This window comes from Monodelphis domestica, chromosome 2 (assembly GCF_027887165.1).
Source record: "Monodelphis domestica isolate mMonDom1 chromosome 2, mMonDom1.pri, whole genome shotgun sequence".
NCBI classification, from domain to species: Eukaryota; Metazoa; Chordata; class Mammalia; order Didelphimorphia; family Didelphidae; genus Monodelphis; species Monodelphis domestica.
In genome coordinates, this window is record NC_077228.1 from 133,000,467 (window position 1) to 133,019,794 (window position 19,328).

General features: G+C 37.3%; 1 protein-coding gene across 14 annotated transcripts in view; it reads left to right on the forward strand.

The window, feature by feature from the left end:
* DISP1 (dispatched RND transporter family member 1) overlaps nucleotides 1-16,417 on the forward strand; it is a 303,781-nt gene extending 287,364 nt beyond the window's left edge. For all 14 annotated transcript variants that reach the window (XM_056815972.1, XM_056815979.1, XM_056815977.1 and 11 more), the window contains 2 exons: nucleotides 595-692; nucleotides 12,760-16,417. In XM_056815972.1, coding sequence (XP_056671950.1) covers nucleotides 595-692; nucleotides 12,760-16,398 — 3,737 coding nt within the window. In that variant the 3' untranslated portion in view covers nucleotides 16,399-16,417. The remainder of the gene's footprint in view (nucleotides 1-594; nucleotides 693-12,759) is intronic.
* The last annotated feature ends 2,911 nt before the right edge of the window (nucleotides 16,418-19,328 follow it).

The window sequence follows — 19,328 nt, forward strand, 5'->3', positions numbered from 1 at the left end:
ATTTTATTTTGCTTTTATAAAAAACAATATATTAATAAGATTTTACATTTCATCTTAAAAATAAGCTTTTCTATGTACATAAGCTGGCCATTTTGCAGTGATTTTAAATTAGTTACTATCTTCCATTTAAAATCTGGGTAGGAATATCCTTGTGATTTTTTTCTTGATGTTCCCAAGTATAACATCCTTTGAGTTAATATTCCATTACAATGTGATGCTATGAAATTGGAAAGAGAGCTTTCAAATTAATTTCCATCTAGGGTTCTTATGGTTTTGCTCTCTAATTGTAAAGAGATTAGAGATACTATTTTTTTTTCAAATTAATTAGAAAATGCTTCAAACTCTCCTACACATGCATTGAAAAAGTGATTGGAATGAAATTGGATTTTTTTAATCTATAATTTTTGATGGAGTTGAGATTCTCATACAGCTTTTAAATCTTTCCCCCTTAAATAGCTTTACTGTGATATATGGAAAGAAAAATATAACTATTGTATATAACTAATTTCTAATTTTCCAGCTTAAATTCTTTTTGATACCTAAACTTTACAAAAATATTTGAATTCATGAACCTTTTTCTTTTTCTAAAACCAGGTGACCGATATTCCAGAGTAGTGTTTACCTCTACTGGAGGAGAGACTTTATGGAATTTACATGCAATTAAATCAATGTGCAGTGTGGATAATTTGAGGGTAGGTAAAATAAAATCTTGTTAACACAGATTAGGTTATATTTTTGAAACTCCTTGTACTGCTGACCCTGATGTCTAATCAGAAGATGAAAGTATTTAAATGGCTTTTGCCTACTGTGGTATAAACACTAGCAGGCCAGCACTGGCTCACTAACAGCTTTTCATTCTTTCAGATCCAGGATCAAAGTGTCTGTATTCTTAAACCTTCAAAAACATATCATCTCTGCTTTTAAGCAACAACAACAGCAATAACCAAAAACAAAAAAACAAAACCCAACCAACTCCTTTTTTTCCAACTCATACTCTTTTGATGGGTCAACTTTATTATTTCATAGCATTTTTTCTTCTAGGATAATAGTTTGTTTAAGGTCTTTTCTTTCCCTTTTGTTCCTTTTTTATTTTTTTTCCATTTTTCTCTAGAGAAAGGCATTGGATTTCTTCATTGTTCCTAGTATTTCCCCCCTAAGGCAGTTTGTCAGCATCTTAATTATGCTATTAAGTGCCTGACTTTCTTTCAATCAATGGGTCATTTAGGACTGTGACCTCAAAGAGAAATTTAGAGAGTAGGTTGGGAAGGGGGGAGACATCAAAGGATATAAATATAGTATCAATATAAATGGCCAAAGTAATCCAATCCAGATTGTACTCTGCTCAGAGTTTGTTGCTGCTTTAGAAAAAGGAAGGGTGCAAGAAGACAGATACTTCCTCTCTGACTTAATCTTCTCTAGAGCCCAAAATGACAACTACAACTGAAAATAGAAAGCCAACCTCAGGGATTGGAATAGTTGCCAGTTTCATGTATTCAAAATTAATTTTTCCTAGTGAAAACTGCTGTCCAATGTCAGTTAATGGGCATATGATACCCATCATCCAAATAAATAACATATTCTTTTCATATCTAAAGTTATTACATGGTTGAAAAAAAGAGCCTCTAGATAAAACATCAGTGAAGTTGTAAAGGCTGGAAGGAACCTTAGCAGTGACCTAATCTAATCCATTAATTTACAAAAAAGACTGAGGTGTAGTTAATGGATCTACCTGAAATCATGCAGCTAGGTGGCATAGTAGATGGAGTATTGGATCTGGAATTAGAAAGACTCACCTTGGGGGTAGCTGGCTGGCTGGCTGGCTCAGTGGATTGAGAACCAGACCTAGAGGCTGGAGGTCCTATGTTCAAATCTGGCCTCAGACACTTCCTAGCTGGGTAACCCTGAGCAAGTCACTTAACCCCTGTGGCCTAGTCCCTATAATTCTTCTGCCTTGAAACCAATCACAGTATTGATTCTGAGACAGAAAGTTTAAAAAAAAAAAGGGGGCATCATTTAATCCCGTGTTTCCTCATTTGTAGAAGGAAATGGCAAACTATTTCAGGATTTTTGCCAAGACCAAATGGGGTCATGAAGTATTGGACCTGGCTGAACAAAAAAGTCATGTAGCCAGTTAGAAATATGACTTTTGATTCAAAGTTCAGGGCTACTGGCGACAGTTAGGTGGCCTAGTGGATAGAGCACTAGATCTTGAGTCAAGAAGACTTGCAATCAAGGCTACTCTTAGATACTCACCAGCTGTGTGGTCACTTAACTTCTGTTTACTTTAATCCACTGAAGAAGGAAGTGGTAAACCACTCCATTGTCTTTGCGAAGAAAACCCCTAGGAAGTCAAGAATTAGAAACAACTGAATAACAACCATGGCTATTACCAGAAAGTTTTCTGAGACTATTCATGATTTCTTGTAAAGAGCATCTGTTATCTATTCATCTTTGAGTAGAATAATACTACAGATCATCTTATTAATAAATATATCCAGTGATAACTATTTGGATATTCTTTTTGCTCTTTTTCTATAGCTATCCACTTGTTTTTATTGAGACTATTAGGCATGTCATGTTCAATATTATATACATACAAGCTATGTTAAATCACTAGAAAAGATTCTACAAACTGAGTGTGCAATCCACCTTTATTCTTCTACTCTCCCACCTCATATGAACCAAGTTTGTTTGGATGTTGGGTTCCCTAAGTTGTTTTTGTTCTGTTTTGGCTGTTTCTTCCAAAATATTCCTCAGTGTTAGATTCTTCTAATGTCCCCTCAAAGAAACACAACATTGAATTTATTTATTTATTTATTTATTTACTTTTTTTAAGCCCTTACCTTCTGTCTTGGAGTCAATACTGGGTATTGGTTCCAAGGCAGAAGAGTGGTAAGGGCTAGGCAATGGGGATCAAGTGACTTTCCAGGATCACACAGCTGGGAAGTGGCTGAGGCCAGATTTGAACCTAGGACCTCCCATCTCTAGGCCTGGCTCTCAGTCCACTGAGCCACCCAAATGCCCCCCACAACATTGAATTTAGTAAACTAAATCAGATAGGTTATTTCCTTTCTATACTACCACTGTCATACTTTAAAATTGAATACCTTCTCTATATTTATATAGAACATGTCATCATATGAAATAGGGAAAAGCTAGTGTTCATTCTTTGTAGGTTACATGCTAGGCTGTGAATAAGGTCACTGACTTGGCCACTGAGTAGCCATAAGCATACATTATATCATCTCTCACTTCCTTTTCACTTTTTGAAAAAGTTGTCTAACCCAATACCTTTATTTCCTCACTACCTACTTACTACCTGCTATCAACTTTATTTGAAGAGGATTACCAAAGAAGCAACAAAGGGTTTTTAATTGAGATGAGGGCATCCTGGATCAGCACACAGACCAGAGTACAAGAATGGGGGTAGGGAAGGGGGTTTAAATATATTACAAATCCTCTGGAAGGCACAGCCTGGGGAAGCTGTTCTGGAAGTTTGATATAACAATGGAAAAGGAGGCTAGGAAGGTTTGAGTAGGGCAGCAATAGGAAAGATTATATTTCACAAAATAGCCAAAGGTTATTTTGAACTGTGGGCTCCAGGTATAGACAGTTAAATTTTTTTTTTATTATCATCTTCCTTGAGTCCTCTGTAGCCTTTGAAACTACTAGAAATTCTCTCCTCCCTTCTATTCAGAGACACTACATTCTCTTGGTTCTCCTACTTCCTTTCTAACCATAGTTCTCTGTCTTCTTCACTGACTCTTCATCCTCTTCTCAACCCCTTTGACTGCTGACATGGATGTTTCCCAGGATTCTATCCTTGCCTATCTTTTCCTTTTTCTATCCTCAATTTCTTAGCAGAATCTGGTGGAAGTGTTGGGAAAAGAGTGGTGGAAAGAGTGATGGACATAAAACCAGAAAAGATATGAATTAATAATCTGTCTCCAGCACTTAATAGCTATGGGATCCCAGACAGGTCACTAACTTCAGACAACTTACTTAACAGGCTCTACTGTCATAAAAGTAGTTTGTTAACTTCAGAACCTTACTTAAATGTGATCCCACAGCTTCATTTACTATCTCTATGCCCAAATCTATATCACAAGTCCTGATTCTTCTTTCTTCTAAGACCCACACCATCTGCTTGTACTACATTTCCACCCACTCATGCTACCAGCAACTCAACAGATTTAAAACCAAACTCATCTTGCTCCTCAAAGTCTTCATTACTTCTTTCTATTGCACTACAATTTACCGTATCTTTCATGATTGTTGTCCTGATCTTAACTCCAACTCTGACTGTGCCCTGTTATAATTAAAATTTGGGGGAAACTGTGGCAGGTAGAAATTAGTTTTACTCTAGAAGTATTATATTTTCTAGAGGTTTATTAATGGTTGAGAATTTAAGAATATACAAGTAAGAAAGCATGTGCGTAGGTGGGCCGAGAGGCCCATTCCACCTCACCTACATCATGAGATGTGTCTGCTTGGAAGTGGAAACAGGAAAAAAGTCAGTAGTCTTTACAACCAGTTAAATAGAACTTTGATCCCGCCCGGGTGAGGATCTCAGTGAGATTACAAACATTCTGGGAGCCAGAGCAAGGACTTCTGGGGTTTGGAGTCCAGAGTTCAAGTCTCCATTTTTACATTTCACCGTGTGATCATTTGGGAAGAAGGACTTCCCCAAAGGATCATAAAAACATAATCAATTTAAAGATTACGATAATTTGAGGATAAGAGAAAAAAAACATAAAACAAATAATTGCTAGACACATTGACAAAAAGCCAGTTAGGGGGCAGTCCCCTTTGCCATGAAAGTGTACATTCAAAATAAATGTTCAATTAACTACACGCAAAGTTCATTCTTGATCTTCTTGTGCAGCTTCTGGTCTGGAGGCTTCTTCATGGTGTCTTCTCCAACAGTTCAGTTTCTGGACTTAGAGAGGTAGCATCTTTACCTAAAATTCTTCTCAAAAGGATTTTAAACTTTGCAATTTAAATAATGATATTTTTTACATTTCCCCATGTTGTGGATGATTGAAAAACACAGGATCACTTAGGGATGCATGGCTGAATTATGAGGTATATGAATCAATTGGTAAGAGAAATTAAAAAGACATCAGAAAAATCCAAATAAAAAAGAAAAATTTCTGGATGAAAATATAGACTATCAAAGTCTTATGTATAAAAATTCCAAGTAAAAGAAAAGTAAATCTATAACACGTCCTTGAATTAGGGCCCAATAAAATGATCTAAGCAATGATGCATTTACCCAGTCAGTAGCCAGGACTACAGAAAGTTACCACTCTATGAAAGACAGAAAAAAAGGGATCAGATCATAGAAGCCAGGTAGGAGCCAAGGTTTGGGATACTCGACTGTAAGTATTTTCAGAGTGAGTGTGGACACAAGGAAAGCCTTTGTCATAACAATGTTAAACACAGTAACCTGGAGTCTTCACACTAGGTTCAAGACCTTTGCATTGACTTTGAAGTGCATCAATTCGTCCTGGATTGGCTTTTCTTTGGCCCTGTGCAATGGCTCTTTTGTGTGTATCTTGTCCTGGAATCAGACAGAATTATTAAGTAGAGTCCCATAATTTTTTTTAAATAATTAGTGGCATCATTTTTATAGTCTCAAGCTTTTGGGGCATGCATTAGCAAGTGTATTTTAAACTTATATTACTGAAAAATCAAAAAGTTAAAGAAAATCTTACTGGTGACATGCGTTTCAAATATAAAAAAGAGAAAAATAATAAAAAACTGAAATAGTATATTGCACATGCAAAAAATATAAAAGAGTTTTAAAAATAAAAACATAGCTTATAATCATTGACACACTGTGTCAGCTAAGAAAATATAAAATGCAAGGCTTTCTCACCAAAAATGAGATCCATTTCCTCTTCATTTCTGGCCATGATCCACTGTGAGTGAAGGCAAATGAATGTTACAAGGTTTTTTTTTTTTTTATTTGTGAAGATAGTAGTACTAATATGTAGTTATCAATATCCCCAAAATTCTCAAAAGCCCAATTAATTACAATAGCAAACAAGCACACTATCATATTTTACTCTGGAAGTATTATATTTTCTAGAGGTTTATTAAAGGTTGAGAATTTAAGAATATACAAGTAAGAAAGCATGTGCGTAGGTGGGCCGAGAGGCCCATTCCACCTCACCTACATCATGAGATGCGTCTGCTTGGAAGCGGAAACAGGAAAGAAAAGTCAGTAGTCTTTACAACCAGTTAAATAGAACTTTTGATCCCACCCGGGTGAGGATCTCAGTGAGATTACAAACATTCTAGGAGCCAGAGCAAGGACTTCTGGGGTTTGGAGTCCAGAGTTTAAGTCTCCATTTTTACAGCCCTCTCCCTCACTTTTTATATCTAGTCAGTGATCAAGTCTCATTATTAACTTCTACTTCTGTGAATACTTGTCACTTATGAATTCATCTCTATTTCCATTCTTACCTCTCTAACAAAGACCCTCATTGGAATAAAGCCATGGTGTCAAACCTATGGTACGAATGCCTGAAGGGAAGCTCAGAACCCTCTCTGTGGGCATGCTCCCCATCACTCCAGCACAGACTTCACCAGAGTTTGTTACTACAAAGTCAGAGAGATAAAGGGCTGGGCTGTTCCCCTCTCCCTCTCCACACAATGAGGATATTTCTCACATCACCTACCCCTCTAAAAGGTTTACCCATCACTGGAATAGACTATCTCTCTGAATTAATTAATTAAACTACCTCCTTAAATACCTTCCTACCTCCATTCTTCCCTTTCAATGTATCTTAGGTGTCACTTCAAGAATAAGTTTATAATTGCAACATTTTGTGTCAGTCCCCTGCTCAAAATTCCTCAGTGGATTCCCATTGCTTACCAATTAAAATTTTTATTCATCTACTTGAAATTCAAGGTCTTCTCCCACTCTGGTACCACCTTACCTTTGTAGTTTCATTTTTAATTATCATCTTCTACTCATTAAAAAATTTAGCCAAACTGGGTCATTCTCTAACCATCAAACACTACATTTTTCTGCCTTCATGCCTTTCAATTCTCCATGCTTCAAATACCTTCCTTTTCCCTCCAAACCTATTGAAGTCTTACCCATCCTTTAAAGTTCAACTCATTTAGTACCGTCTCCACAAAGACTTTCCTGATCCTTGAGCTAATAATGCCCTTCTACCTCAGACTTAAGATAGAACTATGCTTTGTAACTCTTTATTTCACTTATCAAGTGTCATTGTATGTAATAGTTTTCTATGTTGGTATCTTGGGCTCCTACTAGATAGATAGTAAAGTCCTTAAATGTCTTATCAAAGGATCTTTTCTCCTTGAGCACTTAGCACAATACAACACAATAAATAAATGTTCATTATTATGTTTGTGTAAAAGAAAAAGATATATTATTTCATTTATTTATTAGGTAAACAAGCCTAATTACTAAATCTTCCATTTCCAAATGTCTGTATTTTCATTGTTTCAACATAGTGTCACATTTACATTCTGATCTCAGATTCTTTGGTCATTGCTAGAATAATAATTTTCTTAAAGGACACACTTAGCAAAGAGCTGTCTGAAGAATAGAATATAGTTAGCAAAATCAGATTTCAGATGATGACAATTATGATACCTTATAGTTCTCTAGTGCCAAGCCCCAAGGAACTCACCACTTTATAGGATTTTTACTTGTTTCTCATAAGTGTGGTGTGAGAAGACATTTGCATCCCTAAGAGTATTTGGTAGGACTATTTCTTTCTCTCCCTTCAAATCTTAGTTATTTTACTTACACACTTGATTATTATCTAGTATATACACTTTATTATCAAGTATCAAGTTAGATGTGATGCATGTAAAATTATAGAGAGTGGAATAGTTTAATTGCTAGTTGTTTGACTCTGGGGAATGTCTGGTAATCAATGTAATATCTTGATGGGAACAGATGTTTTATTTGTTGCTTGTCTGCATTTGTGGCACATTTAGTCCAACTCCAGCAGATTCCATTTAAATTACATGCTAGTTGTATTTGTAATGCAGGCAGACATTGATTTCGACAATGAATAGCTTCTCTGTTTCACATTCCCTCTTAGTGAGAATGCCCATTTTCTTAGACACTTTGAAAATGAGTCTCAATTTATGACCTCCACCTCTTCTTTGACACCCTAAAAAGGACATTGGCTAGCTGCATTTTAGTCACCAGAATGTTTTTTTGCCCGACTTGCATTTTATCGTAGAGCATCAGCCCACTCTACTTATTTTGTGGGTTTTTTAGGGACTAATTTATAGGTAAGAGGGTGGAGAGGTTCTGTTCCAGACCCAGTTATCAACTTGTTTACAAATCAGGGATAAGGGAATTGTGACTGACATGAAGTACCTCAAACACATGATTTCTTACTCCCAAGGGAAGAGTAGAGGTGAGTATGTAGAAAAACAGTCCTGATCTTCTTTTTTCTCCTTTGATTTCTTCAGAACTATTCAGGGAAATATGGGGCCAGAACAATTATATGACCCCAAATCTCCTCTTAGGGGTTCCATCAGAGCATTATATTGAGTATATATTGAGCACTTCTATCAGAGATGCTATAGAAGGGATTCTTGAAAGAGTGGGAAGTTGGGCTAGAAATCATTTATAATCCTAAAGCCTCTGTGACTTTGGTATGTGTGTGCTGAGGGGGGAAATTAGCAGGCTATAGCCTAAATATCAAACTTGCATGTATTTTCTTTCATGGATAGGTTTTAGAAGTCTCATTAACCTTAGTAAAAATTACCCGGTGAAGAGGCTGTGCCTTAGGTTGGTATTTGTTGCTAAGCAGAACCCATGATTAGTAGCTCAAATTTCTTCCTTTTATTCTTAATCACTCCTTTTAAATGTTTCCTAACTATCCCGTGGCACATACCAGATGGTTGCCACATCTAAAAGTCAAGATACCATATGAAGCGCTGCTTTATTCTTTTCATATCCCCCTTCTTCCTCACCCCCCAATTTGAAGTCAACTCCACCCCTGCTACTATCTAACTAGAGAAGCTCTCTTGAGCATGTTATAACCACATAAACCAAATGGTTTCCTTAAAATATCCTATTTTTGAATGACTAGAATTAAGGAAGCCTTGGTATTCCTAACATGAAGTACAAGAAGTCATTCTTACTAACCACATTTTTATTTTTATAAGCTTCAAAGATTTTAAAATTATTCCTATGAATGCCTTTCCAAATATATAGTTCTGTTCTATGAAGATAGATCAGTTTGCCAAGCACTTTTCCCAAGCCCAAATAGATATGCAGTTTTCTTTCACCTGTCTTTAGTAACAAAGAGTTGGCAGAGATGGCCTTCTCAATGAACCACCCAGATCATGGTTTCCTAATTTCTTGTATGCATAGCTATGGCATTCAATTTAGGTTGTCCAGAAATTCTAGTATTTTCTATACTTGTAGAAACTCTGTCCTTCGAGCACTTCCAAAGGATGTTTTACCAAAGCACAGACACACAACAGCCACACTTAACCTCTAAATATGAGAATTGGAACCATGGTGGATTACTAATATTCATTTGGAAGAGCCACTTTCAGATTAGCATTTAGTTTGTGTTTATCACATCATATTTTTCAAACCTTTTGTCAAAAGTACAAAGAAAACATTATTTGAGAAGGTTATTCAGAGTTGGAATCCTATGCTTATTTTCCAAGTTATTGCTGGCAACCTTATTACTTTTATCTGTAACAGTGATTATTTTTAGAAACTAATTGTACTTTCCTTGTACATCATAGTAAGTTGCAAAATGGGATAAAAATTTATCTTTTCTCAACTTTAAAACTGATTGTCAGGCACTGTACCTTCCCAGTATTCTGGAATGACCCTAGGGGATTTGCATATTATTTCCTTATAGGCTAAATCTGGATATTTGCCATGAAAAATAAGCATATCCTTTTTCAAGGCTTCCTTTTTTTTAATGAGGTAGCTCAATTTTTCCCAAGTTGGCATATATGGATGCTTTTATCTGGAAACAATAAAAAATGAATTATCCCGTTTTTGAGGAATTTCAGACAATTATACTTTAGAATTTCTAAAGATCCATGATTTCATTTGTGGGAGAATCACTACCCACTACATTTTCTCATCCGTTAACATGGACTTTTAGCCATGTCCTTCTAAATACTCCATAGAAGAGACACACTAAAGACTGTTATCTAGCCTATTTCCATGTATATTTATTAGATTATATCTTTGATGCTATGCACACAAGTCATATTTGGTAATATTCTCAACCTCTTTATGCCCTTACCATATGTCTTTCCTTTGTACTTTGGGTCACCTATAATTTTGATTCTTTGGAGACTGAGACAGCTATATAGTAACACTGGGATAAATATTCATTTGGTTTTTTGTTTTAGTTAGCAGCCTGTGGTCACTGAAACCCAGTACAATTTTCCAGTGCATAAGCTTTTAAAGTTGTTTAAACAATATTTTATGGGTATTTTCTGTGTTTTACATTACTTTAGTTATCTCAGGTATCTTTTCCTTCTTTCTCTCAGAGAGCCATATCATGTGACAAATAGTATTTTTTGAGAGGAAAAAAGAATCAGCACAACTCATACATATATTGAAAAAGTCTGAAAATATATGCAGTGTCTAACACCTATGAACCTCCCACCAGTACAAAGGAATAGGTTTGTGGGTATCATAGCTCTTCCTTTAAAGCCTGCTTGATCTTGATAATTTTGTTACATTTACTTTTGATTTTTTAGAGTATTGTTATTCTTTCCATTTTATTTGTATTATTTTAGTTATGGAGTGTATTGCTTTCTTGGCTCTGCATCCTTTACTGCATTAGGTTATGCTTCTCTGTATTTATCTCATATATCATTTCTTAAAGCTCAACCATATTCCATTGCATTAATGTGCCATAATTTATCTAGCCATCCCCCAATAAATGGGCATCTACTGTATTTCCAATTCTTAGCTTATAAAAAGTGCCATTATGAATATTTTGGGGTATTATGGGGGTTTTCTTCTTATTGAAGGCTTCCTTAAATTATAAGCCAGTAATGGAGTCTCTAGTTGAAACAGTATGGTCATTTTACTTGAGCAACTATAAGTTATTTCCAAAATTGTTGTACCATTTTGCAGCCCAATCAACAACATATTAGTGTGTCTATACATACTTTCACAATCCTTCTGACATTGAGTATTGCCATTTTTGGCAATTTTTGGCAATTTTCCGGGTCTGAGGTAAAACTTCAAAGTTGTTTTGATTTGCATTTTTCTTATTATTAGTGTCTTAGAACATTCTTTCATGTGATTGTGAATACTTTGCAGTTTTTTTGAAAACTATTCCCCTTTGGTCCTTTATCTATTTGAAAATGACCACTATCTTTTATTTTTCTTTATTAATTATATTAATTATGCATATAGCTTGGATACCAAACACTTATCAGAGAAATTTAATACAAATTTAATATTATCTTTTGTAATATATTATCTTTTGTAATTGCCTCTATCTCTTGTCTAGTCTTGTCTAGAGTACTTCTCTTACTCAAAACTGTGAGAGTTATAAGATCTTCTTTCCTAATTTTTTTCATGATATGATCTTTAATATTAAGGCCACATATCCATGTAGAATGTATTATAGGGTATGGTGTAAGATGTTGGTCTAAAGAAGCCTAATTTCTGCTAGACTGCTTTGTAGTTGTCCAATTAGATTAGAAGTTTTCCCTGGGTAATTTTTGTTTTCCACTTTATTGGGTTCTATTTCTGAATTTCTCTTGTCCAGCCATCTTCATTGATCTGTTTTTCTATTCTTTAGCCAGAGCTAGATGGTTTTGATGGCTGCTGTTTTATAATATAATTTGAATGGTGTATGTGCGATTTTCCCTGTCTCTATTTTTTTTTATCATTTACCTTGATATTCTAGCCCTTTTTTGCTTTTTTCAAATTTTATTATTTTTACCAAATTCTATATAGTAAAATTAACTTTTTGTTAAATTTGACTACATTTAGAGCAGCTGGGTAGCTCAGTGGATTGAGAGCCAGGCCTAGATATGGGAGGTCCTAGGTTCAAATAGGCTTAGGCACTTCCAAGATGTGTGACCCTGAACAAATCACTTAACCCCCATTGCCTAGCCCTTCTGCCTTGGAACCAATACATGGTATTGACTCTAATGCTAATGGTAAAAGTTTTTTTTTTTTAATTGACTGTACTTGAATTTTATATCACTTTTTCATTATCTGCAATAGATATTATGGAAAGTCAAGAATTATGCAATTCTAGATAAAATTCCTTGAATCCAAGTTGTTTGACTGCCAAGTCAGTACTTCTTCCATTTCCCAATGTTCACTTTTCATTTTAGAGAAAAATCTGGGAGACAGCTAAGTGACTCATTGAATAGATGAATAGAGCTAGGCCTAGAGACAGGAGGTCTTGGGTTTAAATCTAACCTCAAGCACTTCCTAGCATGGTTATCCTGGAAAAATCACTTAGCCCATTGCCTATCTTTTGTTGTTCCACTGCTCTTCTGCCTTGGAATGAATTACATAGTCTTGATTCTAAGCTGAAGGTAAGGATTTTTTTAAAAATCTGTTTACTAAGAATGGTTCCCCATCTAAATTATTACATGGTACAAGACTAGAAGATTACTGAAGGCTATGCACCCTTATTCAGGTTTCAGTTGAGATTTTTGAGGGGATATAATTTAAAATACTTGCTGATGTTCTAAAATATTTTTTTGTTTGTTTTTTTTCTTTAATTTTGCTCTGTGCAGATCAGATCCCATTCCCAGTTTGGGAATCTCTGCCAGAGGGCCACAGCTGCTTCATGTTGCCCCAGCTGGACCCTGGGAAACTACATCGCTCTCCTTAACAATCGCTCATCCTGTCAAAAAATTGTGGAGAGAGATGTTTCACATACCTTGAAGCTGCTTCGCACATGTGCCAAACATTACTACAATGGCACCCTGAGGCCAGACTGCTGGGACATAGTGTCCCGGAGGAAGGATCAGCTCAAGTGTACCAGCGTGCCTCGCAAATGTACCAAGTACAACGCCGTTTACCAGATCCTCCACTACTTGGTGGACAAAGACTTTATGAGCCCAAAGACAGTTGACTACATGGTGCCAGCCTTAAAGTACAGCATGCTCTTCTCGCCCACGGAAAAAGGGGAAAGCATGATGAAAATTTACCTGGACAATTTTGAGAACTGGAACTCTTCAGACGGTGTGACCACCGTCACGGGAATAGAGTTTGGGATCAAACACAGCTTGTTTCAGGATTATCTTTTAATGGATACCGTGTATCCTGCTATCGCCATCGTGATTGTCCTCTTAGTCATGTGCGTTTACACCAAGTCCATATTTATCACGCTGATGACTATGTTCGCCATAATTAGCTCTCTGATAGTTTCCTACTTTCTCTATCGAGTTGTCTTCAACTTTGAGTTTTTTCCCTTCATGAATCTCACCGCGCTCATCATCCTGGTCGGGATCGGGGCAGATGACGCTTTTGTTTTGTGCGATGTTTGGAACTACACCAAGTTTGACAAACCCCACGCAGAAACCTCCGAGACGGTGAGCATCACGTTGCAACATGCGGCGCTCTCCATGTTTGTCACCAGCTTCACCACAGCAGCTGCTTTTTACGCGAACTATGTTAGTAACATCACCGCCATTCGCTGCTTTGGTGTTTATGCTGGGACCGCCATTCTGGTGAATTATGTCCTCATGGTCACATGGTTGCCGGCCGTGGTGGTGCTCCACGAGCGCTACCTGCTCAATATCTTCACTTGCTTCAAGAAGCCCCAGCAACAGATGTACAGTGACAAAAACTGCTGGTTGTCAGCTGTTTGCCAGAAGTGCCACAAAGTGCTCTTTGCCATTTCCGAAGCATCTCGGATCTTTTTCGAGAAAGTGCTGCCTTGTATCGTCATCAAGTTCCGGTACGTTTGGCTCTTCTGGTTCCTGGCCCTGACCATAGGTGGGGCTTATATTGTGTGCATTAACCCAAAGATGAAACTGCCCTCGCTTGAGCTGTCAGAATTCCAGGTGTTCAGGTCCTCTCACCCATTCGAGCGCTATGACGCGGAGTACAAAAAGCTCTTCATGTTCGAGCGTGTTCACCATGGGGAGGAGCTCCACATGCCCATCACCGTCATCTGGGGCGTGTCCCCCGAAGACAACGGAAATCCACTCAACCCCAAAAGTAAAGGGAAGTTGAAGCTGGATTCCAGTTTCAACATTACAAGCCCAGCTTCCCAGCTCTGGATTCTGCACTTCTGCCAGAAGCTGAGAAATCAGACTTTCTTTTACCAAACTGACGAACAGGACTTCACCAGCTGCTTCATCGAGACGTTTAAGCAGTGGATGGAGAACCAGGATTGTGATGAGCAGGCCCTTTACTCTTGCTGCAGCCACTGGAGCTTTCCTTACAAGCAGGACATTTTTGAATTGTGTATCAAGAGGGCCATCATGGAGCTTGAGAGAAGCACTGGCTACCATCTGGACAGCAAAACCCCAGGGCCAAGGTTTGACATCAACGATACCATCAGGGCAGTGGTGTTAGAGTTCCAGAGCACATACCTCTTCACGCTGGCCTATGAAAAGATGCATCAGTTCTATAAAGAGGTAGATTCATGGATTTCCAATGAGCTTAGTTCTGCCCCCGAAGGTCTTAGTAATGGCTGGTTTGTCAGCAACTTGGAATTTTACGATCTTCAAGATAGCCTCTCGGATGGCACACTCATCGCCATGGGTCTTTCGGTGGCTGTTGCATTTAGTGTAATGCTCCTAACCACCTGGAATATAATAATAAGCCTTTATGCAATTGTTTCAATAGCTGGAACTATATTTGTCACTGTTGGCTCCCTTGTTCTCCTGGGTTGGGAGCTGAATGTCCTAGAATCTGTCACAATATCAGTAGCTGTTGGTCTGTCTGTAGATTTTGCTGTCCATTATGGAGTTGCTTACCGCTTGGCACCAGACCCTGACCGGGAAGGAAAGGTGATCTTTTCATTAAGTCGCATGGGCTCTGCAATAGCAATGGCAGCCCTGACCACCTTTGTAGCTGGTGCCATGATGATGCCCTCCACAGTTTTAGCTTATACTCAGCTTGGCACCTTTATGATGCTTATCATGTGCATCAGCTGGGCTTTTGCAACCTTCTTTTTCCAATGCATGTGCCGATGCCTTGGGCCTCAAGGCACCTGTGGCCAAATACCTTTACCTAAAAAGCTTCAGTGCAGTGCCTTCTCTCATGCTTTTTCTCCAAGTCCAGGCAACAAGGGACAGAATAAAGCACATACCGGGAATACATATCGTTTGGATCCCAGAGTTCAAAAGTCAGAAATAGAACATGAATTTTATGAGTTAGAACCTCTGGCATCCCACAGCTGTAATACCTCAGAGAAGACAACCTATGAGGAAACCCATATTTGCTCTGAATTTTTCAATGGCCAAGCAAAGAACCTGGGTGTGCCTGTACATGCAGCCTACAATAGTGATCTCAACAAAGGCACTAAAAATGGTTCCGCTTTGTTGCATTCCTCAGTGGAACACCACACCATGTGCCAGCTCTTCTCTCTGAAAAGGAGGTGTAGCTGTCCACATGCCTATAAGCATTTGAGATATAGCCCTCATTCATGCCAACAGCTGGGTGACTGTTTGTGTTTCCAGTGTGCTCCCACAGCAGGAAATTTTGTACAAGTACAAAATAGCATGGCATCCCTAAATGCTGTGCAACAAGCCGCTGACGGTTTTGTTCATCCCATTCAGCACATCCACCACTGTCCCTGCTTACAAGGGAGAGTAAAACGACCTGTCATGCAGAATTCTCTTCCGAGAAATTTCTTTCTCCATTCAGTACAACACATTAAGTCCCAAGAAAAAGTTGGCAATGCCAATGCACACAGTCTTCAGAGTATTGAAGAGAACTTGAGGACTCTCCCAAAGACAGTGGACTCTTCACCATTTATCTGTGGAAGCACTGGTTCTATCATAAAGTCATGTTGTGACCCTGAGAATACCATGTTACAAAACCAAAGGGAACTCTGTCAAAATAGAGATGCTTGTGACCTAATAGGGAATTCTGAAGTCAGTGGAAATGAAAGCAAGGGCATTTGCTCAGTGAATCAGACCGACAAACCTGAGAGTAAGGGGGACCTGAGTTTACCACAGACTGGTCTAATTGTAAGCTCAGAACATTTAAACCAAAATGAACCAAAACTTATATTTAATGGTATAAGGAGAGAGAGTGGTTATATATCTCACCCTAGCAACTCCCAATGTTGTGGCAGAGTTGTCAAGGTGAAGTGCCATTCTGTGGACTATCAAATGCCAAACCTTGAAGCCAGTGTGCCTGCTGTATTAACACACTCAGAACTTTCCAGTGAAAGTTTAATAAAAACACTATAATAAATATTAAGTTTAGAAAGTGTCTCAATCTTTCTTTTCAAGTGAAAATTCAGAATGGGCCCTGAAAACATAGAAATGAACATGTTAGCCTCAGTTAACACTGAGTCATGCAACCGAACAGAAACCTCAGTGAAACAAAAACCATAATCTCATAGTATTTGATTCCTTTTTTGATAATAGATGAACCTCACTGAAAATTTTGTTCATTTTTCTCATAAGATATTGTGACTGTTATGAAATTATTTCTAATAAAGTAGTTTTTGCAACTTGAATCCAGGTATAAAAGAAGAATGTCCTATCCACCATCTTCACCCAGAGCTCAAGGGGCTATCTTTCCTGAAGGATTCTAAATCCCATCATTTTCAATTCCATTAGGTAGCCACATTTCTATCCCAATTCAGGTTCAATTAACTGCTGGACTTTTGCTTAAAATTAACATCAATTGAGCATAGATGATTTTCTCTCATATGTGCACAAAGGTGTAAGAGTGACTTTGGTTTTAATAGTCAATTTGGAAATGGTCCCAGCAGTCATTCCATAATGCCTTTTGGGGCTAAGCAGTGGATAAACATTGTATTATTGGTGATGCCACATTCAACAGTGAATAATCCCAGCTGTTCAAGGGAGGCAAAGTAAAGGAATACACAGTTTAAATGTTCCAGGGACTATTACCATGTTCAAGATAATTTCATACTCAAATTGATATCTTCTCAGTGTTAGCTAGCATCCATATTTGCCTTTCTCATTCAGTTATTAAATCAGTTAACAAAGCAGCCACAAACAATATTCAAATGAACCACCATTTCAGTTCCCAGATAGTGTTTAACCAATTAAAGAATATTAATGAAAACTTAGAATATTTACCAATCCAAACCAGTATTGAACTACATGAGATGAGTAATGGTTTGATGCATTTTCACCAGATTTTATTTTCCACATGGTAGAATGGATATTGGGTCTCTGAAGTAACACTACAGGGTTAAAAGAAAAAAGTCCACTTTTATCCCTGTGCCAGAAAAGATTTTCCAGTGAATTGTTTCTTTTGTTATTTGGTAGATTAAATTGTCAATGTTTGATGATATTGTGAACATTGTTCTACTATGCTGTAAGGATCTAGAATTCTTCTCCTTCTTGCCAAGAGGGATTTGAAGCTGAGGTTTCAGGCAGTGTTTTAATTGACACTAGCATATCTAATGTTGGATCAGTGTACAGGAGTTGAGCTGTTGGAGCCTGTCTTCTGGGTAATAGTTCAAACAACACATCATATAGAACAGGATGTCATCTGATACTTAATGCTTTATAACCTCAAAAAGGGAGACAGATCTCAGCCGCCTTTTATTTTCTTGTATGTATTTTGGGTTTTTGTTTTTTAAATGAAAGAGGTATCAAATTGAACCCTCTGATCTTTGGAATACTCCCTGCAAAAGAGTTTATTTTCTAAAAAGCACAATATCATTTATTCCACTAGAATGCATACAAATTAGTCTTGCCCATCATCCTGGGTCCTGAAACCAGCCTATGGTGATTAAAAGAACAGAAAGCAGGAGACACAGGATTTTCTCTGACACATCTTACTCTAATGAGGACTAGTAGAAATTCAAGGACTGGTACCTTTTTTATTGCTCTTTTGTTGCTCTATTGGCCTGATTTTTTTTTGTTGTTGTTAAACAAAGTAACAAAAAATGCATTGTTTTTTCCATTATACTTGATAACCAGTATATCAGCCATCATTTGACTTTGTTTTTCCTAATTTCCTAAGTAGAAAAGAATGCGAGGGACATCCACATGTGGATGCTAAGGTAGGATATGGTTTTTGGACTTTAAATACAATTTTTTAAGACTTGGCTTTCATTCTTCATATATCATGTCTCCCTCCAGGCATTCAGAGGATGCTTTTCGGGATCATATGGACCAGTGAAAGAAAAAATATTCAGAATCCAAGTGTAATTTTATTGCTCAATTTTTTCTATACAATGGAATGGCCAGTCATATTAATTATTTCCTCTTTCCAGGGCTCTTTTGTAAGCCTGTGTTGGTTGATGCCTAGAAAGCTTTTTGAACTCAGTTTGAGTCTGGGGCCATACAGAGATACGGCATCATTATTTCCAGTTCAGTGTCCCTAAGGAATTTAGACTTGTCTTCTAGGAGTAACTTGACCAGCAGATGAGTGGTTAAGTTGCATTTTGAAAGGAGGAGTGCTCTTCTTCTTCCTGATCATCTATGCTTGTAACTTGGGAGGTATCTTATTTGGGGAAAGATTTAAATACTGTTTGTCTTTCTAAAAGTCGGGAGATATAAAGTTTCTCTGTGGTAGACAGTTGAGAAGTCGTGCATAGCTTATTTAAACCCTTTCTGATGTACTCTGCTAAACAGTACAATGTCGTATTTACCTAAACTGGCTTTTTCTTTGGTGATTAAGGCCATGTTACCAAACCAGTTCTTGATTTTCCCTGCCAAGTCATTTACTTACTTTCTACTTGGTTGAACAAGTGGATTATTCTGAAAGCAATAGCCTTTTTCCCAGGGAAGAATAGCTGTATTGTTTAAGGGGGAAACTACACATCCTTATATGTGTACGTTCATTTCCTGTATGTAATTACTGTAAAAATACACATACTTATAAGACAATAGAACCTTTAAGACTATGCTAAGCTGCTATTAAATATTCTTTCCAATAATCTGCCATGTCATTATGCCTCAGTCATTCAACTTTTTTTTTTTAAAGAGTAATCTAAATAGCAGTTCTATAAATGTAAGTGGTATGGGAAGAAGATTAGGAAGCATTGCTGTTGGATATTGTCCCAAATGTAAACCGGCTCTTGTGTTGTCTGCATTATGGTTTCTAGTGGGTTTTTTTCAAGAGATGGGAAAACTTGGGCTGTTAAACACTTGAATTAGTTGAATTTAACAAAGGCAGTCAGTCTAGAATG